Source organism: Epinephelus lanceolatus, chromosome 5, assembly GCF_041903045.1.
Source record: "Epinephelus lanceolatus isolate andai-2023 chromosome 5, ASM4190304v1, whole genome shotgun sequence".
Lineage (NCBI taxonomy): Eukaryota > Metazoa > Chordata > Actinopteri > Perciformes > Serranidae > Epinephelus > Epinephelus lanceolatus.
Genome location: NC_135738.1, coordinates 31696264 through 31723522, shown reverse-complemented (window position 1 = coordinate 31723522; position 27259 = coordinate 31696264). Strand labels below are relative to the sequence as shown.

General features: G+C 40.2%; 5 protein-coding genes across 9 annotated transcripts in view; 2 read left to right on the top strand and 3 right to left on the bottom strand.

Annotated features, from left to right (window-relative positions):
• The window catches only part of srgap1a (SLIT-ROBO Rho GTPase activating protein 1a), a 99024-nt gene extending 98181 nt beyond the window's left edge, over window positions 1-843 (bottom strand). For all 4 annotated transcript variants that reach the window (XM_033621495.2, XM_033621496.2, XM_033621499.2 and 1 more), the window contains exon 1: window positions 233-843. In XM_033621495.2, the coding sequence (XP_033477386.1) occupies window positions 233-296 (64 nt within the window). In that variant the 5' untranslated portion in view covers window positions 297-843. The remainder of the gene's footprint in view (window positions 1-232) is intronic.
• A 2315-nt stretch (window positions 844-3158) lies between these two features.
• rxylt1 (ribitol xylosyltransferase 1) lies at window positions 3159-9027 on the bottom strand. The gene is made up of 6 exons (XM_033620659.2): window positions 8811-9027; window positions 8473-8661; window positions 5712-5814; window positions 5257-5571; window positions 4951-5121; window positions 3159-4171 (listed from the first exon to the last, which is right to left on the bottom strand). Exons 1-6 carry the CDS (start codon window positions 8959-8961, stop codon window positions 3769-3771), a joined length of 1332 nt encoding a protein of 443 aa, XP_033476550.1. The 5' UTR covers window positions 8962-9027; the 3' UTR covers window positions 3159-3768.
• A 242-nt stretch (window positions 9028-9269) lies between these two features.
• On the top strand, window positions 9270-11413 carry LOC117253625 (cytochrome b-c1 complex subunit Rieske, mitochondrial-like). Its single transcript, XM_033621188.2, has 2 exons — window positions 9270-9494; window positions 10693-11413. The coding sequence occupies exons 1-2, from the start codon at window positions 9383-9385 to the stop codon at window positions 11301-11303; spliced, it is 723 nt and encodes a 240-aa protein (XP_033477079.1). The 5' UTR covers window positions 9270-9382; the 3' UTR covers window positions 11304-11413.
• Window positions 11414-12357: 944 nt separating this feature from the next.
• LOC117253626 (protein C19orf12 homolog) lies at window positions 12358-14660 on the bottom strand. The gene is made up of 3 exons (XM_033621189.2): window positions 14526-14660; window positions 13952-14112; window positions 12358-13867 (listed from the first exon to the last, which is right to left on the bottom strand). The coding sequence occupies exons 2-3, from the start codon at window positions 14109-14111 to the stop codon at window positions 13602-13604; spliced, it is 426 nt and encodes a 141-aa protein (XP_033477080.1). The 5' UTR covers window position 14112; window positions 14526-14660; the 3' UTR covers window positions 12358-13601.
• Window positions 14661-17432: 2772 nt separating this feature from the next.
• uri1 (URI1 prefoldin like chaperone) lies at window positions 17433-26132 on the top strand. Of its 2 annotated transcripts, none has more exons than XM_033622211.2 (11): window positions 17433-17792; window positions 18789-18823; window positions 21757-21835; window positions 22102-22237; window positions 23462-23553; window positions 23651-23714; window positions 23864-24059; window positions 24152-24392; window positions 24482-24633; window positions 24729-24969; window positions 25356-26132. In XM_033622211.2, the coding sequence occupies exons 1-11, from the start codon at window positions 17721-17723 to the stop codon at window positions 25542-25544; spliced, it is 1497 nt and encodes a 498-aa protein (XP_033478102.1). In that variant the 5' UTR covers window positions 17433-17720; the 3' UTR covers window positions 25545-26132. The 2 variants fall into 2 exon arrangements, with proteins under 2 accessions (XP_033478102.1, XP_033478101.1); XM_033622210.2 differs by lacking the exon at window positions 17433-17792 and adding an exon at window positions 18444-18560.
• The last annotated feature ends 1127 nt before the right edge of the window (window positions 26133-27259 follow it).

Genomic DNA, 27259 nt, shown 5'->3' with positions numbered 1-27259 from the left:
TACCAGGCCTGTGAGTATTTTCAAGTTATATAAAGATTGGATGTTCTGGTTAAACATGTGGTTGTTTGCCTGCAGTAAACACCAACAGGAGGTCATATTTTACCAACTTTTTCATATTACACACCACATCACCAACTATGAGTCATACGCAGGTAGTGAACTAACGTTAGCCTGGTCCCAATTAACAGTTTTCCAACAAGCATTTCCGAGCCAAGCTTTCACTCCCCCTTACCTTTGACTTGACTCTCGTAGTCCGCGATGATTTCTTTATCCTTTTTGAACCTCGGCGTGGACATTTTCTGTCTTCTTATAGCCGAAGCTTGTTGTAAACTTCTTGCAAATAAAACTGTTTGTCAACAAGCGGGATCCTACAGCAGCCGACGCATCCCACACAGGGCGAGAAAAATGACCGCGAGGCAGAGAAGAAGAGGCGCGAGACAAAATGAAGAAGAATTTAACTGAGCAACAAGCTCGACCAGAAGCAAGAAGAAAACGTTTAGCTCCTCATTGTTCCCTCTTCCCTCTCTGGGTAAACGGTGGATACACAGCGGGGTCAATGCGCAATGCTGCTCCAACCAATGAATCCAGTCAAGTCTCAGCAGTCGGCGCGGCGCAACAGCACTGCTGCCACCACAGAAGAAGAAAAAAACAATCACGCAAGTTTCAGGGGGCTCCGTGTGCTCCCTGAAAAGAAGTGCCAACAACCCGTCCGGAGGGCTTTAAAGTCGACTTGAATCGTGAGTGTGTGTGCTTTTTGGTGTTGGTTTCCAGCTCGGGACCCGCACACACACTCACACACACACTTCCCCCCTTGCTCGCTCTCCCTCGACGGTTTCTCCCCCCAGCTCCCAGCAGGCTCAGAGGCAGACAGGGCAGGCCGACTGCAGCATACAGCAGCTGGAGCCAGGCAGGGAGAGGAGAGGAAGGAGAGGGAGGGATCTGCAGCTAGTGGACACCAGTGGACTGACACTCCTGCTACCAAACCTCAAGGTTTTTTTCCCTGTCCATAGTAAGCTGTTGAAACAGGATTTAACACTCACTACAACTTTAAACTACTGCAGCTCACACATAATGGTTTTCCTTAGTATCACTTATAATGAAATACCGCGCCAAATTTAGAATATGATAATATTAAAGGCAAACTACACCCATTTACAAGAGTCATACAAGTTATACCTAAGGTCTAAGACAGTCCAAAAATATTGGTAAACATGAACAACTCTCTCCCAAATCTAAAAACTAGAGTGCTAAAACTCAAATTTATGATGTCATAGGGCAAGGGTGTCCAAACTTTTGAATGGGGTCCAGATTACATAACGTGAAAATAGGGTCCGCCAAGTGCCAAATGCAGGTAGATTATCCAGTTGGCGAGTAAGTCTCGGTAAACTACCTGCCACACTAGCGGGCAAAGATTTGTACCAAAATAGTCATGGAATAAAAAACAATGCCAAGAGTCTCTACTGCGTTTTGGTGTCATTTAGGGGCACAGAAGGCTGCTCTTCTGCTGTCTGTGTCAGACACAAACAGAGATACATGCACGTCAAAATGGTGCTTCAAAACTGATTGTCTCGAGCAATTCAAGATTTGTGGCACTGTTAACCGGATGGAATATCAGCTGATCTGCTAAACTATCACTTGCTCTCACATTATCAGTGCCAGGGCATTAGCTTCATTTCTTCCATTCTTACCTTTCACAATAAAAGCCCAAGATATAAACACTGCATTACTGCTTACCAGAGTGAACTTATTCACTTACTGAGGCTGTGGTGATGAGTTGTTCAATAGCTTACAATCATTTTGATTCAAATTTTGCTCTGGCATCTTCTTTAAATCTGTATTTAACATAATGTCTTATTATCTCAATGAAATGTACTGAAACAAATGTATATGTGACACAAAAAGGCAATGTATTATTTTAGCCGGTAAAAAAAAAGCTGGCCCAGTGACTCAAAAAGTTAATTTCAGACACTGTGTCAAAATACCGGGGGTTCCAGCTGCTTTTTGCTGCATATGGGTTATCTTTTTTTTTAAAAAAAACATGTATAAAGGAGACCAGCATAACTTCCTTATCTTTCATTGAAAAGGTATTTAACCTTCCACTGCTTCTGAAAGCAGCGGACCTTGCTGTCAAAGTTTTTTTGCTTTGGCCATGTCTGCTACCTAGCAGGAAATGTCTGCTGTTAAGTATCTGTTTGTTTGCTTGTTTACCATCTGTTTATAAAAACACATTAGTTCCACCTGCATTGCTCCGAGTTGAAGAATGTCTGCGAACTGTATGATAGTTCTGCCATCGTGAGGTGAACGGAAAAAATGCAGAATGAGCTTGCTTGATTAACCAATATTGTGTGAAAGGCCACATATAGTATATTTTAACAGACAAGCCGAGTGGCATTTAAAATTGGTCTGTGGGCTACGATTGGCCCCGGGCCAGACTTTGGATGTGACTTTCACAGCATATAAAGTCTAGAACTGCTTCACAGTTCCCCTTTAATTATTACATTTTTAGTTTATGTATTTTTCTGTTTATTTTTCTTAAGAGTTATGTGCTCAGTCTCAGTAACAACTTGATGTTGTAATGTTCAGACGTTGTTACCTCATGAAGGTAGAATAAATAAATAAATAAATAATTCCCTAATAAATCCCCAACATTTAATCTAAATTCACATAATGATTCTGAGGATTTGCAATTACTTTAAACCTTATTCAATCCGAAGTAAGAGCCTATAGACAGGATGTCTTTTTCAAATATATGGACATCCAGCCATATACAGGGGGCACAGCTGCAGAGGGGCCATAAAAGGTCTAGTTAAAATATACACAGGGGCCCCATATTTTCTAGCTAGATCCATGTACTTAAATCCAAGGAATATATTAATGTTAATATATTATACATTTATTTTATTGTTTAAAAGTTATTCATTGATTATTCAAAAAAGATTGTAAATAGTGAAATATAGTATAAAAATGTCATCTTAGTTTAAGGTTAACTAACTTTGAAGATACCATATTTTTTGCTCAATTAAATCACTTGACCTGTGACTTGATTTAGTTAAACCTTTTGTTTTTCATTTAAACTGAGATCAGTGTAGCTCCTGAGCATTAACTGGTTCACAGCGCCCTCTAGAGGAGAAATAAAAGCACAGGACAAGCACATCCACTCATTTCTCTTTAGGACAACACTCAAATTTATTTTCTTGCATTGTCTAAAATCCATGCAGTACAGCACTGAAACAAATAAAACAAATAAGAGATTATTTATCTATGTTTTGATCAGAAAAGTGACACATGCCACAGTAACAACACCCATTTTCAAACTTCTCACAATACAAAATAATAGCTTTATGTACCATTTTCAAAACAAGGCCTAAAAACACATTATTATCTCATTCTACTCCTAATGTTTAGTGTTTTCTAAAAATCACAATATTAAGTGTGTACAAACAGATATAAAACATGGCTCAAAATAATATAAGGACTTCAAAATGCAAAGGCAGTTTATCTTTTAGTATTTTAAACGCCTGGACATTCTACCATTGTAAACATTAAGATGATAAATATACAATAAAGTCATGGGGCCCTTAACTGACAAATAATGGCAGCTTTACAACATACACAAATGGTTTTATAATAACCCGCACAGAAATATTACACTGAACGTCATTAGGTCACCAGTAGTATGTCACATTTCTCCATGAACCACAAAATAAATTCAACCAATATTGAATATGTATCCACGTTTATCTTTAAATGTTTAATTATGCACATCAGTCAGCCGCTTTTGAAGAACGTCTCCTCGATGACCTCGGTGAACCTCTCCTTCATCTGCTGACGGAAGCTGGCATACCACTCCAACAGCCTCCTCCTCCTGTCCACCCTCTGCTCCTGGCTCATCCCCCGCTCCCTCTCCAAGATGGCCGGCAGTTCTTTCCAGTCACTGATGAAGATGAAGGGCGCTCCCGCAGCTTTGAGCAGACGTAACGGGGAGCTGGGCCCGGCTGCACAGGTCCCAGGTGTCAGTACGTCTTCCACCACGGGCACCGAGCCATAAGAGCAGGCCTCATAGATGCGGTAGCACTCTGTGTTGATTCCGACTGGGCAGAGAGTGAGCTCGCTCTGTGCCAGAGCTGTCTGATAGCGTCTCAGACTGTCTGATGTCTCCTGAGGGAGCCACCTGAGGCAAGGAGAGAGGAAAGTATACTTAAGCTCAGCTCAACAGCTCACTGCAGTAATTATGCAAGATATATATTCCTGTTCCAATGAGACGATTCATATTGTAGATATCTCACCTTAACTCCATTCATAATTTAACAAAAGTTAAAAAACAAAACAGAAATTCTACATTTAAAATGTCCCAATACATAAAAATGGAGCTACCAATAACACCAGATTCACTGACAACATTATTAATGAAGAGGGATTCATTTCAAACTGCATATAAGAGTGGAACCTGATCACAAAAAAGAATCACAGTCCTCAGCAGCCCTAAAATGTGTGGGTAAAGTTTGCAAACTGCTCACATTTAAGTTAAGCATGTAACATATTTCAAATATAAGTGACGGGGGACAAAATCCACGCTTTCTGTGTAAAAATAGATTCTAAGGTTCAGTTTAATTACATAAGGACTAACCTCTTCAGCCTCTGTGATGTCTACTTTAACCATGTCATGTCAGCCCCCTCAATTTTATTTGAATTTCACCATACTAGACCTAAAAAAATATTTGAAAACCTCTGAATTGTTAACTAAAATAGCTTTTATCATTAATAAACTCAATTATTTTATTATTTTTTAATTAAAACAAAGACACAACAGGAAGGTCTCATTGACACATCCTTGATATTAATATTTTCAATTTTATGTTATTAAACAACATAATAATACAAGTAATACAGTCATAACAACTAAATAAAAAATTCTTTACTCTTCAATATCAGTCCTGAACAATGACTTACTTCTCCCTGGCAGTGGTGATGCAATCTTTTTCCAGACCAGACTGTTTCAGCACCTGCATGAGAGTTTCTCTGGAGGAATTTTTGTAAACGGTTCCTAAAAAATTGCAGAGGTATGGCCTGTTGGAGGTAATCAGTTGGGCATTCGGCCTGATCATAGGAAACTGTCTGTATCTGCAGAGATGAGCAGAACAGAGCAACATGTTAGACAACACTATTCATTAAAAAAATACAGTTTATTGTACTGTTACTGAGCACTACTGATGTTCACATACACATGCACACACATAGGATTAAGAAATGACATACGTGGCGACACCAAGAGGCCACTGGAAGACATCCTTGTCGTTGACCCAGGGGCTGTCGTACACTACAAACAGCAGGTCCACAAAGCCACCGTTTCTCTTCAGGTAAGGAGCGATGAAGTCATTGTTGCAGTGCTCATTGCCCAGCAGCACCACTGCCACATGTGACACTGTGTGCGACTGTACCAAAGCTTGGACATGCTCCAGCCACCGTGTGGAGTAAGAGACCTTCTGTGGCTCGCGGCCGTTCAGAACCAGAACCAGGCTGTTCATATCCAGAGGGACATGACCCTGAACTACAGCAGGGCCTGTGTAGAAACTAAAAATGGAGAGGGAAAAAAGGGAGAAAGAACAAGTCAATTTGATAGCTCTGTTTTATTAAGGGGTTATTAAATGATGTGGTGTAATTCACAGAGTCCCAAAGGGCCGTTTTTACGTATCCCATCTTTGACCTGTTACCTGAAATCAATCTTCCCCGACTGCAGCTCGCCCTCTCTCCATTGTGCTACCTTGTCTGTGGGGTTGAGGGGTCCCTCTAAAATATGTTCCCAAAGGTAAAGCCCTGAGGAGAAAAGAAAGGTTCAATGCAATTTGCTACCGAAGTTAAAATGTCAACATGTGCAGAGCCAGAATGCTGTATCATTTTTAGGCTTCTGCAGCAGAGCATAAATCTGTTTTATGTAGTTTGTATCTAGATCTTAGTCTGTGGACACTTATCAGGTGGATATACATTAGCTACTGAGCCTAGTGAGGCCTCACTTTAACTTGCATGTTAAAAGAGAAGTATGCAGCAAAGGGGAGGGCAACATTATAATTCCAAATGATAAATATAATTAGGTTATATTCCCACAGGGACCACCGAAGTTGTATCACTTTTTCTAATGTGAGAATTTTGTTTTAAGTAAGTAAGAATTCTAAGTTAAAGAGATTATCTAAAACCCTTCACAACATGTGAGATATAGCTTCATGTGGTTTTTGTTCTTCTGATATTTGCTCTTTTATTCTGGTTGACTTTATTTTATTTAACTCTGAGCTACACCAATGTAATTAATCTACTATTATATCGACTTTACTGTTTGGGCTACAAACAGACTTGCAGAAAAACCCTTTTAATTCTGGACATTAAGACACTAAGGGTTTCTTACATATTTTGCATATTACAATTAATTACATTTTTTAATTTATATATATATTTTTAAAGACATGTTTTATTGTTTAAAGCACATGTAAAACATAATTTTTCCAATCTAAACATTGTTCACCTTCATCAGCAAAGTATCTTCCCGTCCTCTGCAATTACACTGCAACTGTAATGTAATAATCTATATACACATTTTCAGCTTCTCCACATCCAAACCACGCACACATGTCAGGAATGTAAGAGCATTTTGGTTGTTCCCATCATTTGCTGTGTGAGATTTTTTTCCTCAGGCTGTTGACTTGCTGCAGTTTTTCATCATACTAATCTAAGTTTGCAGTTATTTATAAAGCTTTTAAATTATGTGCAGTTGTATTCTGTATTCTTTAATGCATTACACTCAGAGAGTGTAGTGTTCATTTTTTTGTTGTATTGCGCAGTTTCTGTATTTCTTGCACCTCTGCTTCAGTGAGAAATAACATTCTATTCCACTGTATGATTGTATATGAATAAATGAAAAGAACTTGGAAAGAAAAACTAAAAACAGTACATGGTTTAAAATTTAAACAACCAGAAGCCAAAGCACATCATCAATGACCAGACTTGAAAAACAAAATGTTCAGACTAATTCAATATAAAGAAAAATATTTTAAAAATGTTGTGTAAAATTAATGAATAAATGAATGAATGCATAAATGAATGAATACTTGATTGCCCCAAAGGAAATTTGCTTTGAACAATTAAGCATAAAAGAGTATTAAAAACATAAAAACAATAACACAACATAAAAACTCAGCATCATAAAACATCATATAACATTATAACCAGTCAACGCACACACAGAGTCCACCTGGTTAACCAGCTCCTCAATTTTTGTGGTGCTTTAATGTCATATTCTGAACTTTTGGACAAGTATGGTATTCCTGTTCCACCAAGGGAATATGCTTTAGTTTTTGATGCAATCCCTCCTGGTGTCGTATTGCTTCTTAAAAACTTTGTGGTATCTGAACTGACTTTACTACCCATGGATCCTGTTCTTACTGGTGTTGGTCACGTCTGTGCCTGCTCTAAAAAAGAATAAATAATAACTGTGCTATACATGCTTTATTTCAGAAAGAAATAGTCTCTGTTCCAAATGTTGTTTCCTATTGGAATAGTCTTACTTCAGACCTGGACTGGAAGAAAATCTGGTGCCTACCCTTTTAATGTCTTATTACAATGATGTTAAGGAAGAGATTTTAGAGATGGTTCACTGTTATTATCCCACAGAAGTATTTCTACAAAAATATAAAAAAAGGACATTGTTGTGGACTGCTCATTTTGTCAAATGTTTCCATAAGATTTATGCCATCTATTGTAGTCTTGTCCATCCATTCATCCATCCATCCGTCCATTTTCGGTGCTGGGTAAAGGGCGTAGCAGGCCAAGCAAAGCCCCCCACACATCCCTCTCCCCAGCAATGCCTTCCAGTTCCTCCTAGGGGACCCCAAGGTCCCAGGCCAGATGAGATATGTAATCCCTCCAATGTGTTCTGGGTCTGCCCCAGCATATGTTTTGGCAAGATGTCTGTTCTGTTATTTCCCAGTATATTGATTGTGATTTTTCCATTTCTTATAAAAATGTATTGTTTGGCTTTTTTACTTGCCCTTGTACCAAAGCAAATCAAAACTATGTCATCAATTTGATTCTGTTACTTGCAAAATCTCTTATTCCTAAATCTAAATTTTCCAATAATAAAATTCCCTTTTTAATGTTTGAACATGAACTCAAACAATACATTACATCAATTCTATATTCTACAAACAGGAAAGCTACTACAACATTGACTCTGTGTGCCCTGTATAACATTTCATGAGCTGCTGTATGATTTCTGTAAGTGCTCTGATCCTCTGGCATTATCCGTTTATGTAAGTATTGTGTTCATGCTTTTTCTTAATAAGATTTTTTTTTAATGAATAAAATAAAAATAAAAATAAATAAAGCTGTGAAGTCCCAGTGTTGTCATTTCACGCCCAAATCACAACACAGACCTGCTCCGTGGACAGTGACAGAGTGATGTCATCTCGTACTACCATGACTTACCTATGGCAGCTTTCCCCCAGATTTGTACCTTGTATCTTTTGGGTTTATTCTTGTCAATTCGCCCCATGTACTGTTTGAAGGCCTCCCTCTTCTTGTTCAGAGCAGAGTTGTAGTCCACCTGCTCATCCTCCCATGGATTCCAATCATCTGCTAAAAATGGAGCAGCAGCACCGCCATCTCTGACGCCACCTGCAAACACAGCACGTAACTTACTAACACCTTAACATCACACGTCTTTCATCCACTATTCAAAAACAGCTTCTAACTGTCAGTTTATAATAATTTTAGGCAGCTTATTTGCAATCGGGCGAGATAACGGTTGCGCTGCGTGAAATTACCCGTGAGTGCTGTGTCTTTCTTCACCACCCTGTGGACACGGGAGATTACTTTGGTGCTGAAGAAAACATTGTACGCAGCGTAAAGTGAAAATGCCACATACGCAAAAATAATTAGAAGGAATAGTTTTCTTTTTGGTATTTTCATTTTCATTTTCTTTTTTCCCCTCTCAGGTTACCATTGTGTAGCTCGTCTCCATTATTTTGTGGGAGGACCCTTGTTTACATCACGAGGACCCCTGGATATAGCTGGCTTAGATAATGCCTGTGCCAAATTCGCCGTTATTTTTTTATATATGTGGGTTTTTGTATCATTTATGATCAAACTATCACCTTCTCTCAACGCTGAATATATAGGGTCTAATTTTGGCATTGACTAATAGCTTTAAAACTTCAAAATAGTTCGACATATCGTAAAAAACGAAAGGGGCATTTCGGTCAGACCGTACGTAATGCGGAACGTTGTATAGGTGGAGCGGGTTTCTGGTGAAGCAGATCAAAGAGCTGCACGTAAGATTTTTTACGCAAGGTCGTGTCCCCAGCTGCGGTCTGGAGGTCCCTCATTTCGGGGCAAAATGATGTCCATAGCCGCTCGCCCCGGGGTGCTGTCCCCGTACATGCAGGCTACAAAACACACAGTTAAAAGGCTGTTGTCCCCTAGAGCCAAGGACGCGGTGTCTGCTGCTGGTAAGGCCGAGCGACCGACGTGTGGCTAATGTTGGTCGGAGTTTGCAGCGGTGTTGAGCTGCTTGTCAACTCAGACTGTTTTTTTACTGCTCAGTTAACATGTTAGTGATACACAATGTTCACAATTTGTGTACCTTTTATTGTTTTACCATTCTTGTCGGCAAACTAACTGTACTTTTAACAACTTCCGGTGGCTATTAGGAAACCGTAGTAGCCATAAAGTTGCCTAACATGACATATGAAACCTGACAGAGAGGGTCAACAATGGATAAAAATAAAAGTTTTAAGTGTATAAACATAGACTAGTGAGATGTAAAAAACGTAACACACACCTATACACTTCTGTCCACCAGTTTTCGGTATGGCATCAATCTTAAAAGTATATTCATGTAATACAGTTATCAAAGTATGCTGTGCCAATACAGTTTGCCTAGGTCAAAGAGTAGGTATATTACTGCTTACTATTGCTCAGAAGAAAATATCCTAATAAAGATAGTTTTTATTATTATGTAGTTCAATTTTGTTTTCCTCCAGTGAAACAGTTTGTCTATTATTCTGTGAGGCGATGGACATAAAAATGCCAAAGAATTCACTGGATCCAGATCATCAAATGTGAATATTTGTTAGTTTTAAGTGATTTCAGTGATAGCAACCACAGTATCTTTGGGTTTTAGAATTTTTGTCAGACAAAACAAGCCAGTTTTAGTAGCAGCTAGATTGACAGTATCATAATATCTCAGTCTAGTCATTATCTGATGTGCTTAATGTTCCAGTAAGGAAAACAATCAAATCATGGTTTAGATTGGACTAGATTTTTTGAAGGTTGCTGTAATCTTTAATGCCTAATGTTTATGTGTGTAATATATAAATCACTATTGATTTAATCGGAAATTTCAGTTTTTAAAATTTAGTTACCTTGTTTAATGGAACCAATTTTTAAGGTCTCATGAATGCACCAGAAATCATTTTGTGTGTATTTTCGATCATTATTAGATCCTCTGTTAATTAAGCTTTGAAAGGGGGGACACAATGTGATGTTTTGAAAGTCAATAAATGGATTTTGAAGAGGAAATGTGGTACAGTGAATAGAGAAGCACATTATTTTTAAATGTTTTTGTAAGATACTGCATAGTTTGCAATTCCTATGCCTCCCCGCTCCTTTTGTTTTTAAAAACTGCACTCTATGTCTCTCTTCCAGCTGCTGGGGGAATCCGCCTCAGCCACACAGACATCAAGATTCCTGACTTCTCAGACTACCGTCGCCCCGAGGTCGTCGACCCCAACAAGTCCTCCCAGGACAGCAGTGAATCAAGAAAGGCGTTCTCCTACCTCATCACTGGAGCGACCACTGTAGTCAGTGTGTATGCAGCCAAGACTGTGGTCACGCAGTTCGTCTCCTCGATGAGTGCATCGGCAGACGTCCTGGCCTTATCCAAGATTGAGATCAAGCTCAGCGACATCCCTGAAGGCAAGAACATGACCTTCAAGTGGAGAGGAAAGCCCCTGTTTGTCCGTCACCGCACAGAGAAGGAAATCGCCACAGAGGCGGCTGTGAATATCGCAGAGCTGCGTGACCCCGAGCATGACAAGGATAGAGTGCTTAACCCCAGATGGGTCATCGTCCTTGGTGTGTGTACCCATCTGGGTTGTGTGCCCATCGCCAATGCCGGAGACTACGGAGGCTACTACTGTCCTTGCCATGGCTCTCACTACGATGCTTCAGGAAGAATAAGAAAGGGACCTGCTCCTCTTAACCTGGAGGTTCCCTTCTATGAATTCCCCGATGAGGACACAGTTGTGGTGGGATGAATACTGGAGCGCTGTCTCAGTTCCTCTCTGTAATATATATATTTTAGATGATAGATAACTCTGAGAGTTGGTGGTGTGTATTTACTAATAAAGACATATTTCCAACTATATGATTGAGCTGTTGCATCTTTTCAATTGTCAAGTGTTTCTTTTCTTCCATTGTTAATGCATCACTTTGATTTATTTCAATCTTATGTTGGGATTAATGAATGGCTTTATCTCCATAGATTTCTCTCACTCCACACAACCTTTAGTCTCTTGCAAATACACACAAAATCAATCAAATCAAAGCAAACACAAAGTTTCAAAGTTACAGAATGCGTCACTGAAAAGGAAGCAAAAAAGAACAAATGTCAGACTAAATTAGAGGGCAGGAAATGCTAAAAAAAACACGCATGTTACATGCACTCTAGAATTTGTTAAACGTCTACAGAATGAAGGGAAACAGTTGATTTGTTTGATCTATACTAATAAGATTTTAAAATGTTACTAATACTCTCCGTAGACGGACTATCCAAATGATGGGTAGCACATCTCTTAGTTGCAAAATTGAATATAAATAAGGATTGCATTTTAAAATCTGCTAAATTAGACAGTGGCTTTCTGTTTTCCTACCCTATTTTCAGGTGATGGTTGGTCACATAAAGTTGACTTGTTGCCAAGTGTTCAAAAATATAAACTACAAGAGGCCAAGGGACCCTGAGGAGCAAGATTATTTGGATGTGATGACCTAGAAAAGCCACTAGTAGTTTCAGTTTCAGAAGAGGATTGACAAAAATGAACAGATTCAGGAATGCGTTTAACTACTGGAAGAACTATATTGAGATCAAGAGGTTTTTTTTTCTCAGTTAAGTCCTGCCCATGGCCACATGTGACTCTAAAGAATCAGTAGATTGCTTATCCTAAGACCCTTTTTTTTCCTTTATGGGTTTACATCAGACAAAAACACAGTTTATACCTGTAAGGCAGCTTATTTGACACTTAAATCACAGAGAGACTTACTCTTGACCATCACAGTGTGCTATATAAACCTGAATGAGCCAGTGAATACAACTTTTTTTTACAACTTTTTTTGTTTTTATTGATGAAATAATTTCAATACAATATACTGTGCACATATGCTGGTTAACTCCTATTCCTAAAGGAATACTTCACCCACAAAATAAGCATTTATATATCGATTTTTCATGCTGCATCATCCTAAATTCATAAAGAAAACATTGTTTATCTCACATGCCTCACATGTGAACGAAGAATCCAAAAACATTACAAACATTGTTGATTAATTGAAATCCTTGGGGCCACTGCCCCACCTTCAGTCCTTTTCTGGCCTTGATTAAAAGTCAAACTTATCTATGCTTTCACTTTCACACTTCTATTTTCTATTTACGCTTCACGCTGCTTGATTGATTTTATGATTTGTAGTTTTACAACTCCATGATTTTTTGGTATCAATTAATCCATGTGTTTAACTGTTTATAATGTCCTTTCATATTAAATAGCCTCATCTGTTTTATGTCCATTCTGTCTGTTTTCATGTGAAGCACTCAGACTTTAACTGTCTTTATTGTAAAACACTTTGTGCTGCATTTCTTGTATAAAAGGTGCTATATGAATTAAGTTTATTTTTAATATTATTATTACTTTTAGTGCTGGTCAGAAAGGGCTGAAGCCAAGACAATGCAACATGTTTGGGAAGCACTGAGGGTATGACTGGATACATGAGACTTGGACTATACTAAACAGGTTGTCAGAGAGTTTTTAAACAAATGTTTTAATATAGTTTTGCCGTTTTTGGATTCTTCGTTTACCAGAGGCATGCAAGAAAAGGTAAGATGGCAGGAATAAATTGATAGGTATATAGATGGTCATTTTGTGGGTAAAGTATTCCTTTAAATGTAATAAATTTCCATCAAACCACAATATTTCACACTGCACATTTGGCGTTCATTCAAGGCATAATCCTATGTATTCAGACATTAAAATGAGTGTAGCAGAATCACGATTATCAGTACCATGAAAGGCTCAATGAATAAATAATTCCTTCATTTGATGCACTTCCCGTAATAATTTAATCCAGTTATACAGCTGTTTTCACAATATGCTGCTAACTTCATATTACCCAGTGTAGCCTGTTACCAGGACTGTGATGGTGCCTGTGCAATTTCACAACATGTGATTTCACATTTGATCAAGAGTCTCTTTAGCTTCACAAAATCAGTTCACATCTTTTCAAAGACTCCGTCCTCCTGAGCATGTGCACCCTTGAGTCAGGTTATTCCAGTTTTTCCACAGACACTAATCCACATAGTGCACCTCCGCCTGCAGCTCCTTGGTGATGTATCCAAGAAGGGCGGCTGTAACCTGTTGCTTCAGGGTGGCGTTTCCCATCACTAGAGCAGTTAGCTGAGCCACATCAGTCCACTGAATGTCTCCCAGGATGGCCATGAGGTCACCGTAAAGCTTCTGTTGCTGCTCAGGACTGAGCTCCATTATGATCTGAGGCAGCGGTTTGAATTGTCCACTGGTCAGCCAGCAGCCCAGAAGGCCTCCGACAGCACCGCCTGCAAGGGGAGAAGGTTTCAAACTTGTGAAATACAAAAAAATATCTCTAAGTTTGAGAGAACCTGTTGCACTCTTCCACTTACCGACTGCAATGCCAAGAGGACCCCCGACCAGCCCTCCAGCGAAGGCCAGCCCTCCAGCTGCTGCTGCTCCCTTCCCTGAGCCTGTCACTGTGGTCCGGATTTGCTGATTGGCAGATAACTCACAACACAGCTTCATGACATCATCAATTCGATGACACATACTGTGGATCAGAATTAGAATTGTAGGAGGCAGCACAGATACAATAACTGTAAACTACTTAACAGTCCAACACTGAGCATAGGATATGAAAACAGGAAAATACTGTCAGTTGAAATACAATCAATTATTATTGGCTATTCACAAATCACCTATTTACAAAATGACACCAGATACTGACACACACTGAGCAGTTTAAAAAGACAGAAGACGCAACATGATCCTGCAAGTAATTTTCTAATAAGAACACATAGACTACAGATAGCAATGTGGTGGTGTGATAGCTCTGATTGCATCAGAAAGCATCACAAGGCAAAGGTTACCACAGAGCAGCATCTATAGTCCAATTCAACCAATGATGATTCAGCAGAGCCTGTTACAATAAACAGAGTAAACACAGTAAACATAAACACATACCTTGCTGTGTTATTAAATCCTCATCAATATTCGTCAGGTCTATGTTTACAATGTTAACAAGAGAGTGACCATGCTCTTATCAGCTGGCTATTCTTGATGTCTGAGCTTGCATGACTACGCCCGCAGTGCCTGATGGGTACCATGAAGATGCTGCGTTCATGAACATTTGGTCAATCCCACGTTTCCTGGTTGTGCAGGTGCATACAACCTACATTTTTAGGTTTTAGGTCACATCTCTTAAATAAATTAGTTAAGTTAGTTTATTATTCAAGGAGGACACCCTTAAACCACTGGTAGTATCTTAAATTGATAATTAGGGATACATTTCTTAATTCAGTTAGTTAAGTTAGTTTATTAGTTGAGGAGGACACCTTTAAACAATTGGTAATATCTTGAATTGATAATTAGGATACATTTCTTAATCAAATTATTTAAGGTAGTTTATTAGTTGAGGAAGACACCCTTAAACCATTGGTAATATCTTAAATTGATAATTAGGCATACATTTCTTAATTCAATTAGTTAAGTTAGTTTATAAGTTAAAGAGGACACCCTTAAGCCATTGATAATATCTTGATAATTAGGGATACATTTCTTAATGAAAAGCTTTATGCAATTAAGGGGGTTTAGTAGTTTATTTGTATACATAAAAAAAAAAACTTTTAAACTGATAATGTCAAATATTTCAGATTACTGTCCAATTTGTTGGGAAAGTCACCTACTCCTTAAATTCTTCTTAATTTGCTACTAACATACTTTTATTAATTATTATTGATTTTCCCCACATATTACAACTAATAGAAATAATATTTCCGATAGCAACTGAATGCAACATAAACAGCCAATGAGCGTCCAACAAGAAGGGGGCTGGAACCATGGGTGGACTATATTAATATTCTGAAACAAAACTTGTTTATGACAACTGATCCATCTAAGCTGCTTTAAATCCACTGATAGTTATGTGTGCTATTACATGAATATATATATATATATATATATATATATATATAGGTGTGTTTAAACATTATCTCTAACTACATTATTTATGCAGCTGTGGGCAGATTCATCCTGTCACACTGCGTGGATGAAACCCACTGCTACTTCTCTAATAGATAAATCTCTGACAGCAGTTGTGTCTGTAACTGTGTCACAGTGTGCTGATCACTGTAGCAGGGATTCAGCTCAGTACAGTATGTCGACTGTTTACATTTGTGCAACCATCCACATTTACCCAGAGTACACCGGGAGGCACAGAGGAGCAGCTGCGTCAAGGTAACTTCATGTTGCTGGAGAACGGAAGTTGCAATATTTTTTCTTCAAAATAAAAGTATGTAAGGGGACTGAGGAAAGAGTAGAGTGAAATATGAGATTCTTGTTCTTGAGTGTTTCCATCTTAGCAGGGGCGTAAATATAAACAGTGCAGGCAGTGTGGTTGCACTGGGGCCCGTGAGGTGGGGGGGCCCATGGAGAGAATGGGCCCTCCAATAATGTGTTGGTGGGGAATCGGCCCTTATGAGTGATTGCCATCTTGGAAATATGCCTGTTTTCAAAGAACTCTCAATAAATTAAAAACAGTGCCCTTTGCTATGTGTGCCCTTGAAAAAGGCAAACCCATCTCTGTCATGTCTTTTTTGTAAAATAGTCATCACCATCAATAACAAAATTATATGCTTATTCAAAATAAACTATAACAAACCACTGAAATGATTAAATTAACCTAATAATTTCTCATTTTCTTTGGTATTTTTTGTAACGTACAGATATGCAATGACGATTGCTGGGTAATGTGTATGTTAATGTTATCCAATGTCAAGTTTCTGATCATGTTATGAGACAATACCTGCACCATAGCGTACACTAATTGAGACCATCATAATAGTGTGCACTGGGGGCTGTCTTAACTACCTTACACCACTGCATCTAACTCTATTACTTCTACTCCACTACATTTCTGATTGAAATGTACTTTTTCATCAACTGCATTTGATAACTGTACTCATTATGCTCATGGATGGATTACTGAACAGGCCTATCAGGCCAAAGTGTCAGGGGGCCCCCATGCCTTCTCCTACAAAATGTCACATGAGAGACACATACCAACCAACAGGCAACCTCTGAGGCCGATGCAGAAGTGCCAGAAACTGCAGTTCATCAAGTGGGCACTTGAGGCTTAATCACCATAGGCACCGCGTGTTAACATGCCAAACTTTAAAGTAGAAATAATAATGTTACAGTAAGGTACAAAAACAGTTTTGGTCTCTATAGCTAAATTCAATGTTCATGATACGGGAGGTGAAGTTTTTTATGACTCACCTGACTGTAATTTCTTAAGGCCCATAGTTATGCATATTAAAGAATGGGGCTGCGTGAGTGACAGGCTATCTGCGGGGTGTCACTATAGTTTGTGAGTCAGACTCACCCCACGCACCTCCACAGCTCCTGCCTCCAAATATGGTCATTTCTGGCTCCAAAAAACCAAGATAGATAGATAGATAGATAGATAGATAGATAGATAGATAGAATTACCTAAAGGTATAATGAATTTGAGTCAGCTCCACCTTGACCACCTACAAAATGAAAATGCTGCTTGAACAGTGGTTAAGTCATAAATAAAAATGATAAAATGCAACAACAGGGGCTCAGCAGCTATAAGATTAATCTGGTTATGCTTCTTGGTAACTAAAAAATTGAGTTTTACTTGTGATGGACTAATTTTCTGGTGTATCTTTATCTTATTTTATTTTTTACTAATTCACTAGTTCAATTATAGTTTTGAATCTGTTCACTCCTGGGTAATTTCATTTTGTTAGTAGGCTAATTTGTTACACTTAGAGGCGACGTATCAATGAGAGCTTTTATTTTGAATATTCTGACCGGAAGTTCCGTTGTAAATGCTGGTGGTTTGACTTTGGACCGAGGTGCATGTCGTAGCGAGAGTGACGAGGAATATCTGTTCATCTTTGGATCTTAAAAACCGTGGATATTTTTGGAAATCATGCAGAAATCTTGAAATGAGAGTGTGAGATGGTATCACTTCCGAAAGTGAGGATAATTATCATTGCCCCATTGATGAATACGACCAGCACGGCTCTCAGGAATAGCTGCTGCTGCATTCATAAACACTTCTTTAGGACTCACAACAACCCCTGAGCTTTGTTTTGGGGTCACTAAAAACACATATTCCTGTTGTGCACGATGGCTGAAAAAGGTAAAATGAACATAGAGCATCTCGGCGGAGTTGTCAGGCTCCGAGAGGAACACGAGAAGGTAATTTCACCAGTTGACACCAAACGTTTCGCTGGCTAGTAACGTCTAACGTTAGCCGAAGCACAGTCCGCTGCTGCTGCTGGCCACGCGGTACATCAGCACAGGCTTATAACCACGAGTGGGTTCAATAAACTGCTTTATACATCAAACATACACATTTATGCACCAATTGTACTAACTCATATGTCACATTAGAAAGTTGTGGGTTAATTGTTTTGACTGTCCATTTTCGAGAAGCTTCCTGCCTTGCAGCCTCACGTGCTCAAGTTCTTGTTTAAACGAATGTTGCCTTCACGGGTGTGTGTTCACTTTCATTTCTTCGCACTTCTGCTGGGTTTAACAGCAGGCTGGGCGGGTTTGTTGACTTTGGGAAGTTGACTTTTAATGTCTTTTATGAAGTCTTGACCAGCTAGCTAACGGTTTTGCTAATAATGAATATTACACGTCAACGCCCCCCATAGATACTCGGACAGGAAGTCCCAACTGTGCAAACACACTAGCTGAGAAATTTCACTTTTACAAGACCTCTGACAAAGTTGAAGCTCCCATCAGACTAGTTCACTGTTTTACCGTCCAGTAATCAGATTACTTGTTAGTTAAATATAATAGCAGTTCTCATTTTCATGCAGACTGCAACAAACTTTGGTTTGTATCACAGTGAAGGGTGTTTGTGCAGATGTCCTCACCATGTGGACGTCGTTTTGTCAGCTGTGTTTGTCTTTCTCTTCTGCTTCCTTCATCTGGTTTGGATGTTTTGTCTTTTTCCCTGTGTGTGATGATTCTTTAATTCAGACAGAATATTAATTATTTGTGTATATGCACAGTAGTATTTGCAGCACTAGTCAAAAGAAAGTATTGATCAGGAAATGTGTAAGAATAAGGAGTCTGCTTGTGTGCTACCTTAACTCTTTTAGGCTCTTGAGGCCTTGACACGAGTGTGTGAGTTGCAGAGATTTTCAACGTGATTTGTATTGAAATTATCTGTCCTAAAAACAGGTGGTGAAAGACTGTGAAAGTCGGATTCAGCACTGGTAAGCATTGAGAAACTCCTATTTGATTTTTAACAATTGCATAATGACAACATTCTTTAGTTTTTTGCTTACTTTTTAGTACACAGTAAGAAAATGTCTGCCACACAAAGGGTGTAGCAAAAAGCAGCTGGTCAATCCATGTTCTAATATGATAGGTTTTTCATTGGCGATATATAAAACATGTATACCTGTAAAAGGAAAAGGCATGCAATACACATCTCTGCAGTGTTCATAACATTAATAAATCAAAATTCCATCAGCACAGCACCAAACCTTATATCATCAGGTGACCTAGTCTACACATAAAGCCCAGAAACCGACAAACAAAAGAGGTCCCTATGATACAACCAAAGCAAAATAAGCAAAAGCCCACTGTCTCCGTCTGTATTTTACAATTGTAGTACATTTCAGTACAATGTCTAGCTTCTGTGACTTAAAACAAAATGGATTCCACCAGACAAGCAAATATGGTGTTGGGGCTAAAGCAAAAGCTGGTTTGGAGATCTTAGGTAGACATGATTTGTCCCCCAAGAGTCAAAGAAGCAGCATCATTCTTAAAATTTACTTTGTACATATTAAAGGCAAGTCTTTTCTGCACAGCTCTTGCTGTATGATAGAAAACATTGGCCACAGCCAAGATTTTATGGCTCTGAACTTGCTTGTCTCTGAGTGATCTCTTCCTACAAATACTACCAATTTAAGAATGAAATTAAATGGATTTTTCACCCAGAAATCGAGCTTCTGTCATTACCCACTCATGTAGTTCAGAGAAGTTTGTGTTTAGTCGAGACACAGTTGGTACAGCTCCACGTTCAAACTGCATAATTTATAGTCTAATAATAGCCACGAGTGTGGCTTCCTCAATTAATCAAGCATGATTCTGTGCAATATTGATGCTTTGCGTCGAGAGTGCCGGCTCTGGTCAAAATCAACAAATTAGACACTCCCTGACCAATCAGAGGCGTTTGTTTCAAGTATGCCGCAATTAGCCCGTTTATTCCTGATACTCAAACGCAGTTGCAGTCGCAAGAAGGAGCGTTTTTAGTACACAGGCAACTTTAGAGGCCCTGTGATGATCTGTGTGATTGTCTTTGACCACCAGGATGGGCCAAAGACAGTTTCCATCTTCCACCACCACAAAAAAGTTGTATTTGATTCTAATCAACACTATTAGACCTTGGCTCAGGTTGATGTTGGTGCAGAGAACTCAGTGTACCAACAGGCCCTTTGCCACAGCAGCTATTTTGACTTGTTACAGTAGAAAAGCACAGGTGTTACTGAGAACATTAACAAAGGCTCTGTTATATTTAAGTGTCCCAGTAAGCCATGACAGTGTGGAAGTGAGCCAGCATGCACAAAACCAGGACCCACTGAGTCCACCTGTGCTTTTCCTACTGCCATATGCAAAAGTATCTTCCTCCTGATACAGGATCCCTGACATGATAAGGTGTATAGTGTCCCAACAAAACAGATGCAGCAAAGCTAACAGGAGAGTGAAGGTGTCAGTGTATACAGACCCACACAGTCCTAAGAAAAGCACTAATCAGACAGAGCAAGCAGAGACACCTGTGAGTGGGATGTGACTTTCTAGGGGGCTCTACTGCAGTGTAACTTCATTACAGTGAATCCATTTTTATTAATTGGCAGCAGTGGGTTACCGCTGGTATTCTTGGTCATATTGATTACAGATACAGTTAGTATTATGTGGAAATTGGGGCTGTTGCCCATCAGTTTAAGGACAATAGCATGCTTCTTCAAAGATGAATAAAAAATATTTCAGTGTTGTCAGCTTAGCAGCCCTACTGTCAGTCTTGAAAGACCCTTCCCAACCCTGCCACCCAACCCACACAGCGGATTTAACTTATTTGACTTATTGGAGCTCTTCTCAGGTCTGCGTGGGCTTGTACAGACTGTGCTTGACATTTCTTTGATTCTCCTGTTAGTTTGTTTGGACTTGTCAGGACGAGACAAGTTTCACCTTAATCGTTCTAACTGGTACATTGAGTCCAGTGATGTCACATAATTCACAACATAGTCCCGCCTCCCTGTAATCTGAACAGAGGATTAACAAGGCAGATTAACTGAAAAGGCCTGCATGGATACTCAAGACCCTTGTGCAATGCACCAGCAGTCTGTAGTTGCAGGTAGAGCACACTCGGTCACACCAAAGTGGCTGAAACAAGTGAAAAAGTGTGTTTTCTCACTCTTTGTCATATGGTTATAACAAACATACAACAATTTAAAGTCAATAATCTTATTAACACACTGTATCACTGCTGTGTCTCTGTGTTAATTAGGTAATGCAATGGATTCTGTTGCTTTAGGGTCCATTTTTAAGGTTGAGGTTAAAGGTCACAAGGAGACTATTCCAGCAATCAGTGAGGAAAACCAATGAGATAAGGTCAATGATATTGGAAGCACGTTGCTTTCATCCAGCAACAACACACTTTGTTTACCGTGCAGAGAGCATTGCATAACTTCTTATGTGTGTCACAAACTGTTAAACTGGTGTTGTGACTCTTACTGGAGAAACTAGGCCATCTCAAAGCATTTTTAAAATTGTGAAACTAACTTTTGGAGCAACTGCATATTTCTGTGTTGTTTATCTGCACGGACGAAGGCGCCAGAGCGTCGTCGTGATTTTCTCTGAAGTTTGTCCATCGGCAAATAGATACAAATGAATACCAGCGACTTCTTTCGGAGTCTTGGGTCACACCAAGTGTCCCCCCACTCCACTTAGGGGGGAAACAGGCGCTTCCTCATTACTCCTTAGCTGTCGTTTGCTTCCCGTTGTTCTGTTAAACATCCCAAAACAAATCAAACAAACCAATCTGGGTAACAATGGCTTCAGAGGAGATTTGTGGCTTGAAATGAAAGAGAAAAAATCTGAATAGTCGTTGGCCTGACATCATTGTAAATCGATGCTTTTACAGGAAGAAGGTGTCAGGTGACTACGAAGCCCTGAATGACCGCCTTAAAACTCTTCCAGATCAGCTGTCTTATGACATCATGGTGAGTGCAGACATTGTTGAAATGCACGGGGAAAACACACAGTCACACAGCCTGTGCATTGTGGGTGAGTTCTGAGATGAATTCCTGTTGCAAGTTTACCATTTACATTCTTAACTTTGCAGAAGCTGATCTTAAATAGGCACGTTTACTGCCGTCACTGAGTTTTATTTCTTCTTTTCTCCCACTTTCGTATCCACATTCTGCCACCTGCTTCATTAACTGTTTCTCTTTCCGTCTGCTCTTTGTCCCCTCTGTGCTATAAACAGGTGCCATTTGGCCCTTTGGCCTTCATGCCAGGGAAGTTGGTGCACACAAACGAGGTCACGGCGTTGCTCGGCGACAACTGGTTTGCCAAGTGCTCTGCCAAACAGGCTCAGAAAATAGTCGATCACAGGATGAAATGTGAGTCTGTTTTTGAAAAGACTGCTTTCTGTCCTCACTAAAGACGGCTTTGTTTAATTTTGATGTAGTGGCTCAGCACTTCTCTCGTTCATCCAGCAGAGGGCGTCGCTGCATCAAGCTTGTCTGAGGAATCACTGAAGTGACAAACTTTCAGCTGAGCCAATTTTTTACCAGAATATTTGGGGAGAAACTTTTGAGATACTTGTAGAATTTAGTCTTTTTAAAGGAAATGTTTAGTGAACTGTAATGCCTCTTCTAATAACTGTACTGAAATCTTGAAGCGTGCATGATTTTGACATATGCAGGGTGCTTAATTTCACATGTGGTTACAGGGTTGCAAGCTGCAAGGCACATTTGCAGCGCTCATTTGCTGTGCTGCACTTGCACTTGTGTTTACATGTCACCGTTGTCACCGTCTCTGTTTTAAATCATATCCTCTCCTCTCCTGTGGTGAAATCAAAAGTCCCGTAAATGCAGCATTTATTAGTTTGATCGAGTGCAGGAAGTCTTTGGAGAAAAAAAAAAGTGTTAATTCTAACATGGGTTATGCGGAGCCATGTTTTGCCTGTGTTTTCCCCGCTGCTCATTCTAGGATTGAAAATCTCATATCAAGTCAAATGGGCCCAAGTAACGATCTCTGATGTGAACATTATTAGAGTGTTTAGTGAAGCAGAAACATGCTGCCACAGCCCATCCGCAGCCGTCTGCCCCCCCCCCCCCCCCCCCCCTTTCCTCCCCCCGCCCTCCTCCTATCTCCTGACCCTGCCCACCCCGCTATTACAGAGCTAAGTGCTGTAATACAAACATAGCTGGCTGAAATGTGTCAGACAGCGGCTGAGTTGTCAGGCCTTCTGTGTTTGACCTTTCCTCACTTCCAGTTGATGCACTGACTGGAGGGGCTCCCGATCGCCATGGAAACAAGGGCCCTCTGCCGCTATTAGTAAAAGGGCTTAATTGTTGTCAAGATTTAATGATCCGGAGTAGTATTCAGGGCAGAAGATATTATGAACTGTTTGTGTCATCATTTTTCAATTTTTTCCCCCCAACTTGTTTAGGATTTTAACCCTTCAGCTGCTGTTTCCCATTGTTATATTAAATTTATTTAAATCTATATCAGCCTGCAGCCTTTTTTTTTTTCACACTGAGTTTTGTCAGTCTGCTTTCGACTCCCTGAAGGCACATTTAGATGATAATGTACCTGCTTTTTTTTCTCTCTCTCTTCAGATGTGAAGCGTGAACTTGATGATCTGTCGAAGACAATAAAAAACTTTGAAGCGAGAGTTGGGCTCGTGAAGGATTTGGAAACCATGTCATCTGTACGTAGCATTGCTTCAAGTGGTCTCACAGATGAGGTATTGCGTAAGACAATGTACATAAGATAAGATAAGTGTATTGACCTTGCTTCTTTTTTAGAGCAAAGGGGACTATGTTGACATTAGAGAAGAGACCGGAAAGGAGGACACTGCTGTCACCAAAGGTATCTTTGTCACTATGTCTTCTGCCCTCATTTGCTTGTCCATCTTTCTCTAACAAAAGGCAAAGAAAGCTTATTGTACACCAAACTCACATTGACATTTAAGCTAAAAAACGTATCGAATTTCTTTCCCATCTCGCCTGCATTACCAGGAAAGCAAAGAATAGCTCACAAACCAAATTCTAAGCCCAAGTTGGACGCCGTGTTGGATCTAAAAGAGGAGGATGAGGAGAATGAAGGAGAGACCGGAGATCGAGGGAGCAGAAAGGGCGTCATGACTGAGGAGGAGTTGTGGGCTAGATTGGATGAACTCGAGAAACTGGAGGAGCTGCAAGACGAGCAGGACAGGTAGATGAACACACTCAGGGTGTTGCTTTAATGATGCACGTTTTCTAACCTTGGGCAAAATTAAAACGTCTCTCGGAAATGTTTTTTTCTAGATTATACGATAACGCAGACATGAACGGCGAGGACACATCATCCCTTTCCTCAGAAGAGGAGAAGGAGGGAGACGCTGCGCCTCCAGTGAACGGGCTGAGTCTGAAGCCGAGCTGGGCGTCCGTGCCTCATAGTAAAGTGCCGCCGAGCACAGACAGGAAAGCGGAAGAAGAAGATGACGAGGAAGAGGAAGGCAGCTGTTTGCCCACCATCTATTTCTCTCACACGACAGAACCCAAGAAGGTCAGAGTGATAAATAACTTATTTTAAGTCTGCAGTTTAGTTCTGTTTTGGGGACTTTCTCTTTACCCTGACTCTGTCTTGTTCTGCAGGTGAGGATAAACACAGGTAAAAACACCATGTTGAAGTTCAGTGAAAGGAAAGAGCAGAAGGAACACTCAAAGAGGAAAAAGAAAAACGGCCACAATAACGGACACTCGCATCACGAACTTCACAAGATCACAACACCGACTGACATTTACAGGTAAAAACAGCACTAAATTCAGACATAGCAGAATTGAAAGAGGTCTGTTTAATTAGGTTCCTCTCCTCTGATTGGTGATCTGCTGTCTTTGCCAGGTTGTTTGTGGACGTGAAGAACGGGGAACCCATCCCCAGGAAGTCAATCCTAAAATCTCGAAGCCGAGAGAACAGCGTGTGCAGCGACACAAGCGAGAGCAGCACAGCGGACTTTGAAGAGCGCCGCATGATCGGACGCAGCTTCAGCCACGACGAGGCGACACACAGCGACACCAGTGACGGTATTACGGAAGAGGACAGTCCCACAGCAGTCCCACTGCACCCTGCCAGCCGATTCGAGGTAAACAATTTGTGGTCGTCTATTAGTTCTTCTCCCTGTCTGTTTTGTTTTTGCCTGATCAGGTCTTGGTCAAGGTGCTTTGTACAGTCTTTAATCTCAGTTACAGTATGAAGGAAGACGCCTATCTTATGAAACAGTTTATGAAAATTGCACCTTTGAGCCTCAGATCCCTTAATGAGAGCATAAAACTCCCACAGAAGCCTCTTTAAGTTAAAATGGGAGCTGCATATGGTCGAACAATCATTAAATGGTAGTCACAAGAGGCGGCATGAATGAGAAAACACAGCACGAAAACAGCGTAAACTCGTTTGTGACCCTAAACCTTCATCAGTCACGTAACACCACATTAACAGTGATTTCTCTCCGCCTCTCTCTCTCTTCTCCAGGCCTTTTCAGGTACAGTAGTAGAAAAGGATCCGATGCCTTCAGGTGTCCCCCATCTGACCATCGCTCCGCCAGCTCTGCCGACCATACTGGAGAGGAAACAGGAAGAGGTGGCGCCTGACACGGCTTCGCCTCAGCAAGCCCCGAAGAGGGTGTCGAAGTTTAAAGCTGCCAGGTTGCAACAGAAGTGACTCTAAACCAGCAGATATCCATGAATCACAATAACTGTTTTTTTTTTTTTTTTTTTAAAAAAAAGCCTTTGTCTCTTTTCCACAACTGATAACCTGCACAAACCATCCTCTCCTTTCTTTCACGTGTCTTTCTCTTTAATCCACACACACAATCCTTGATCATGACTTCAGTGAGAAGAAGTAGAGTAGCAACGCCTTGTAGGTAACTTCTTTTTAAGAAGCTCCAAACACTAGTAATGCAGTCTCTTTTGCTTATCCACTCCCGCAGCATAAATAGCGCTTAATTTGTCCATCTTTCTGCGGGGCTTGCTTAAACCGTTTGCCGTCTGTCACATGTTTACCTGTCTTCTTCTTCTCTGTTGATCTGTGCTATCGCCAGCGTAGGTGAGACTCCAGGCTACACGTAGGATCAGTTGCCTCGTTTTGTTTCCTTTTCCAAGTATTGATCATAAAACAGAATCAGTTCTCATTTTACCTTCTCTTGACCTGCCTAATGAATGTACGTATTCCTTTGTGACAAGCTTTGTGTAAAGACAAAAAAAGAATATCGACGGAAACTAAAAGGAAAATAAACGATTTTGGCTACAAGTCTTGCTTCTTCTTTCTTCCTTGAAAAAATATCACCATCTTCTTGGTTTCTTTTTTCGTTTTGTTTTGCTAACAGGCTGTTATTCTGTATCTGAATATCAGTTTGGAAAGCTCTCCTCGTTGTTGTCACGCTGCATGTGTAATAGTAACACATTTTTGCTCCCGATACCTAGTGCAAATTGTTTTGGTCTTTAAACAGCTATTACCAGACACTGACTGAGCGAATATGGTCGCTAATGAATTATTGTTACTCCCTGTGAATTTCCTGTTGTGCATTAAAATTTGAAGAACTAAGTTAAGCACCATCCCCGTGCCATATTGCAGCCAAACTCTGTAAGCGAGCAGTTACATTTCATCAAAGTTGTATAGCAAACTGAACACAGAATGCCTGTTCCAGTTAGCGTAAGTACAATCAAAGTGCAGCCTTAATGAGAGAGGGAGCCGACCACTCTGACAACAAATCACGTTTAGCATGGGCCCACAAACAAAAATTAACTGCTGGGGACAAGAGGAAAGTCTGATTCAGAGATCGCAGGAAAAATTTGGGATGTAAAACATCTGCACTGCTGTATGATTTGATATGTGGATGATGGGGAGCATTAAAATCCTTAATTTAAGCATGAGTACCAGTGCATCCATCAATCAGTTTTCTGTAACCACTTACCGTCTTAAGGGTCATGAAAGGCTGCAGCCTGCGGAGTGCACACTGGCCAGGACACCATCAGACCAGCTCAGAGACAGAAAACCATTCACACTCACATTTACACCTACAGGCAATCTAAAGTCACCAGTTAACTAACCTGCATGTCTGTGGACTGTGGGAACCAGAGCACCCAGAGGAAACCCACACAATATGGGGAGAACATGTAAACTCCACAAGGAAGAGCCCAACCCAGCCAGTGGGTTTGAACCAGAACAGTATTGCTGTGAAGCAACTGAGTCCATTACAAGTAAAAGTCCCCAATCCAACCTCCTGCTCAAGTAGAAGTATGTAAGTATTAACAGCACTTACTTTAAAGGTAAAAAAGTGTGATGATTTATTAATATTTATTGCATTATTATACTCAACACATCAGCATATGATTAGCATTTTACTGTTTCCATCCCAGGGGTCAGGACCCCTCCAA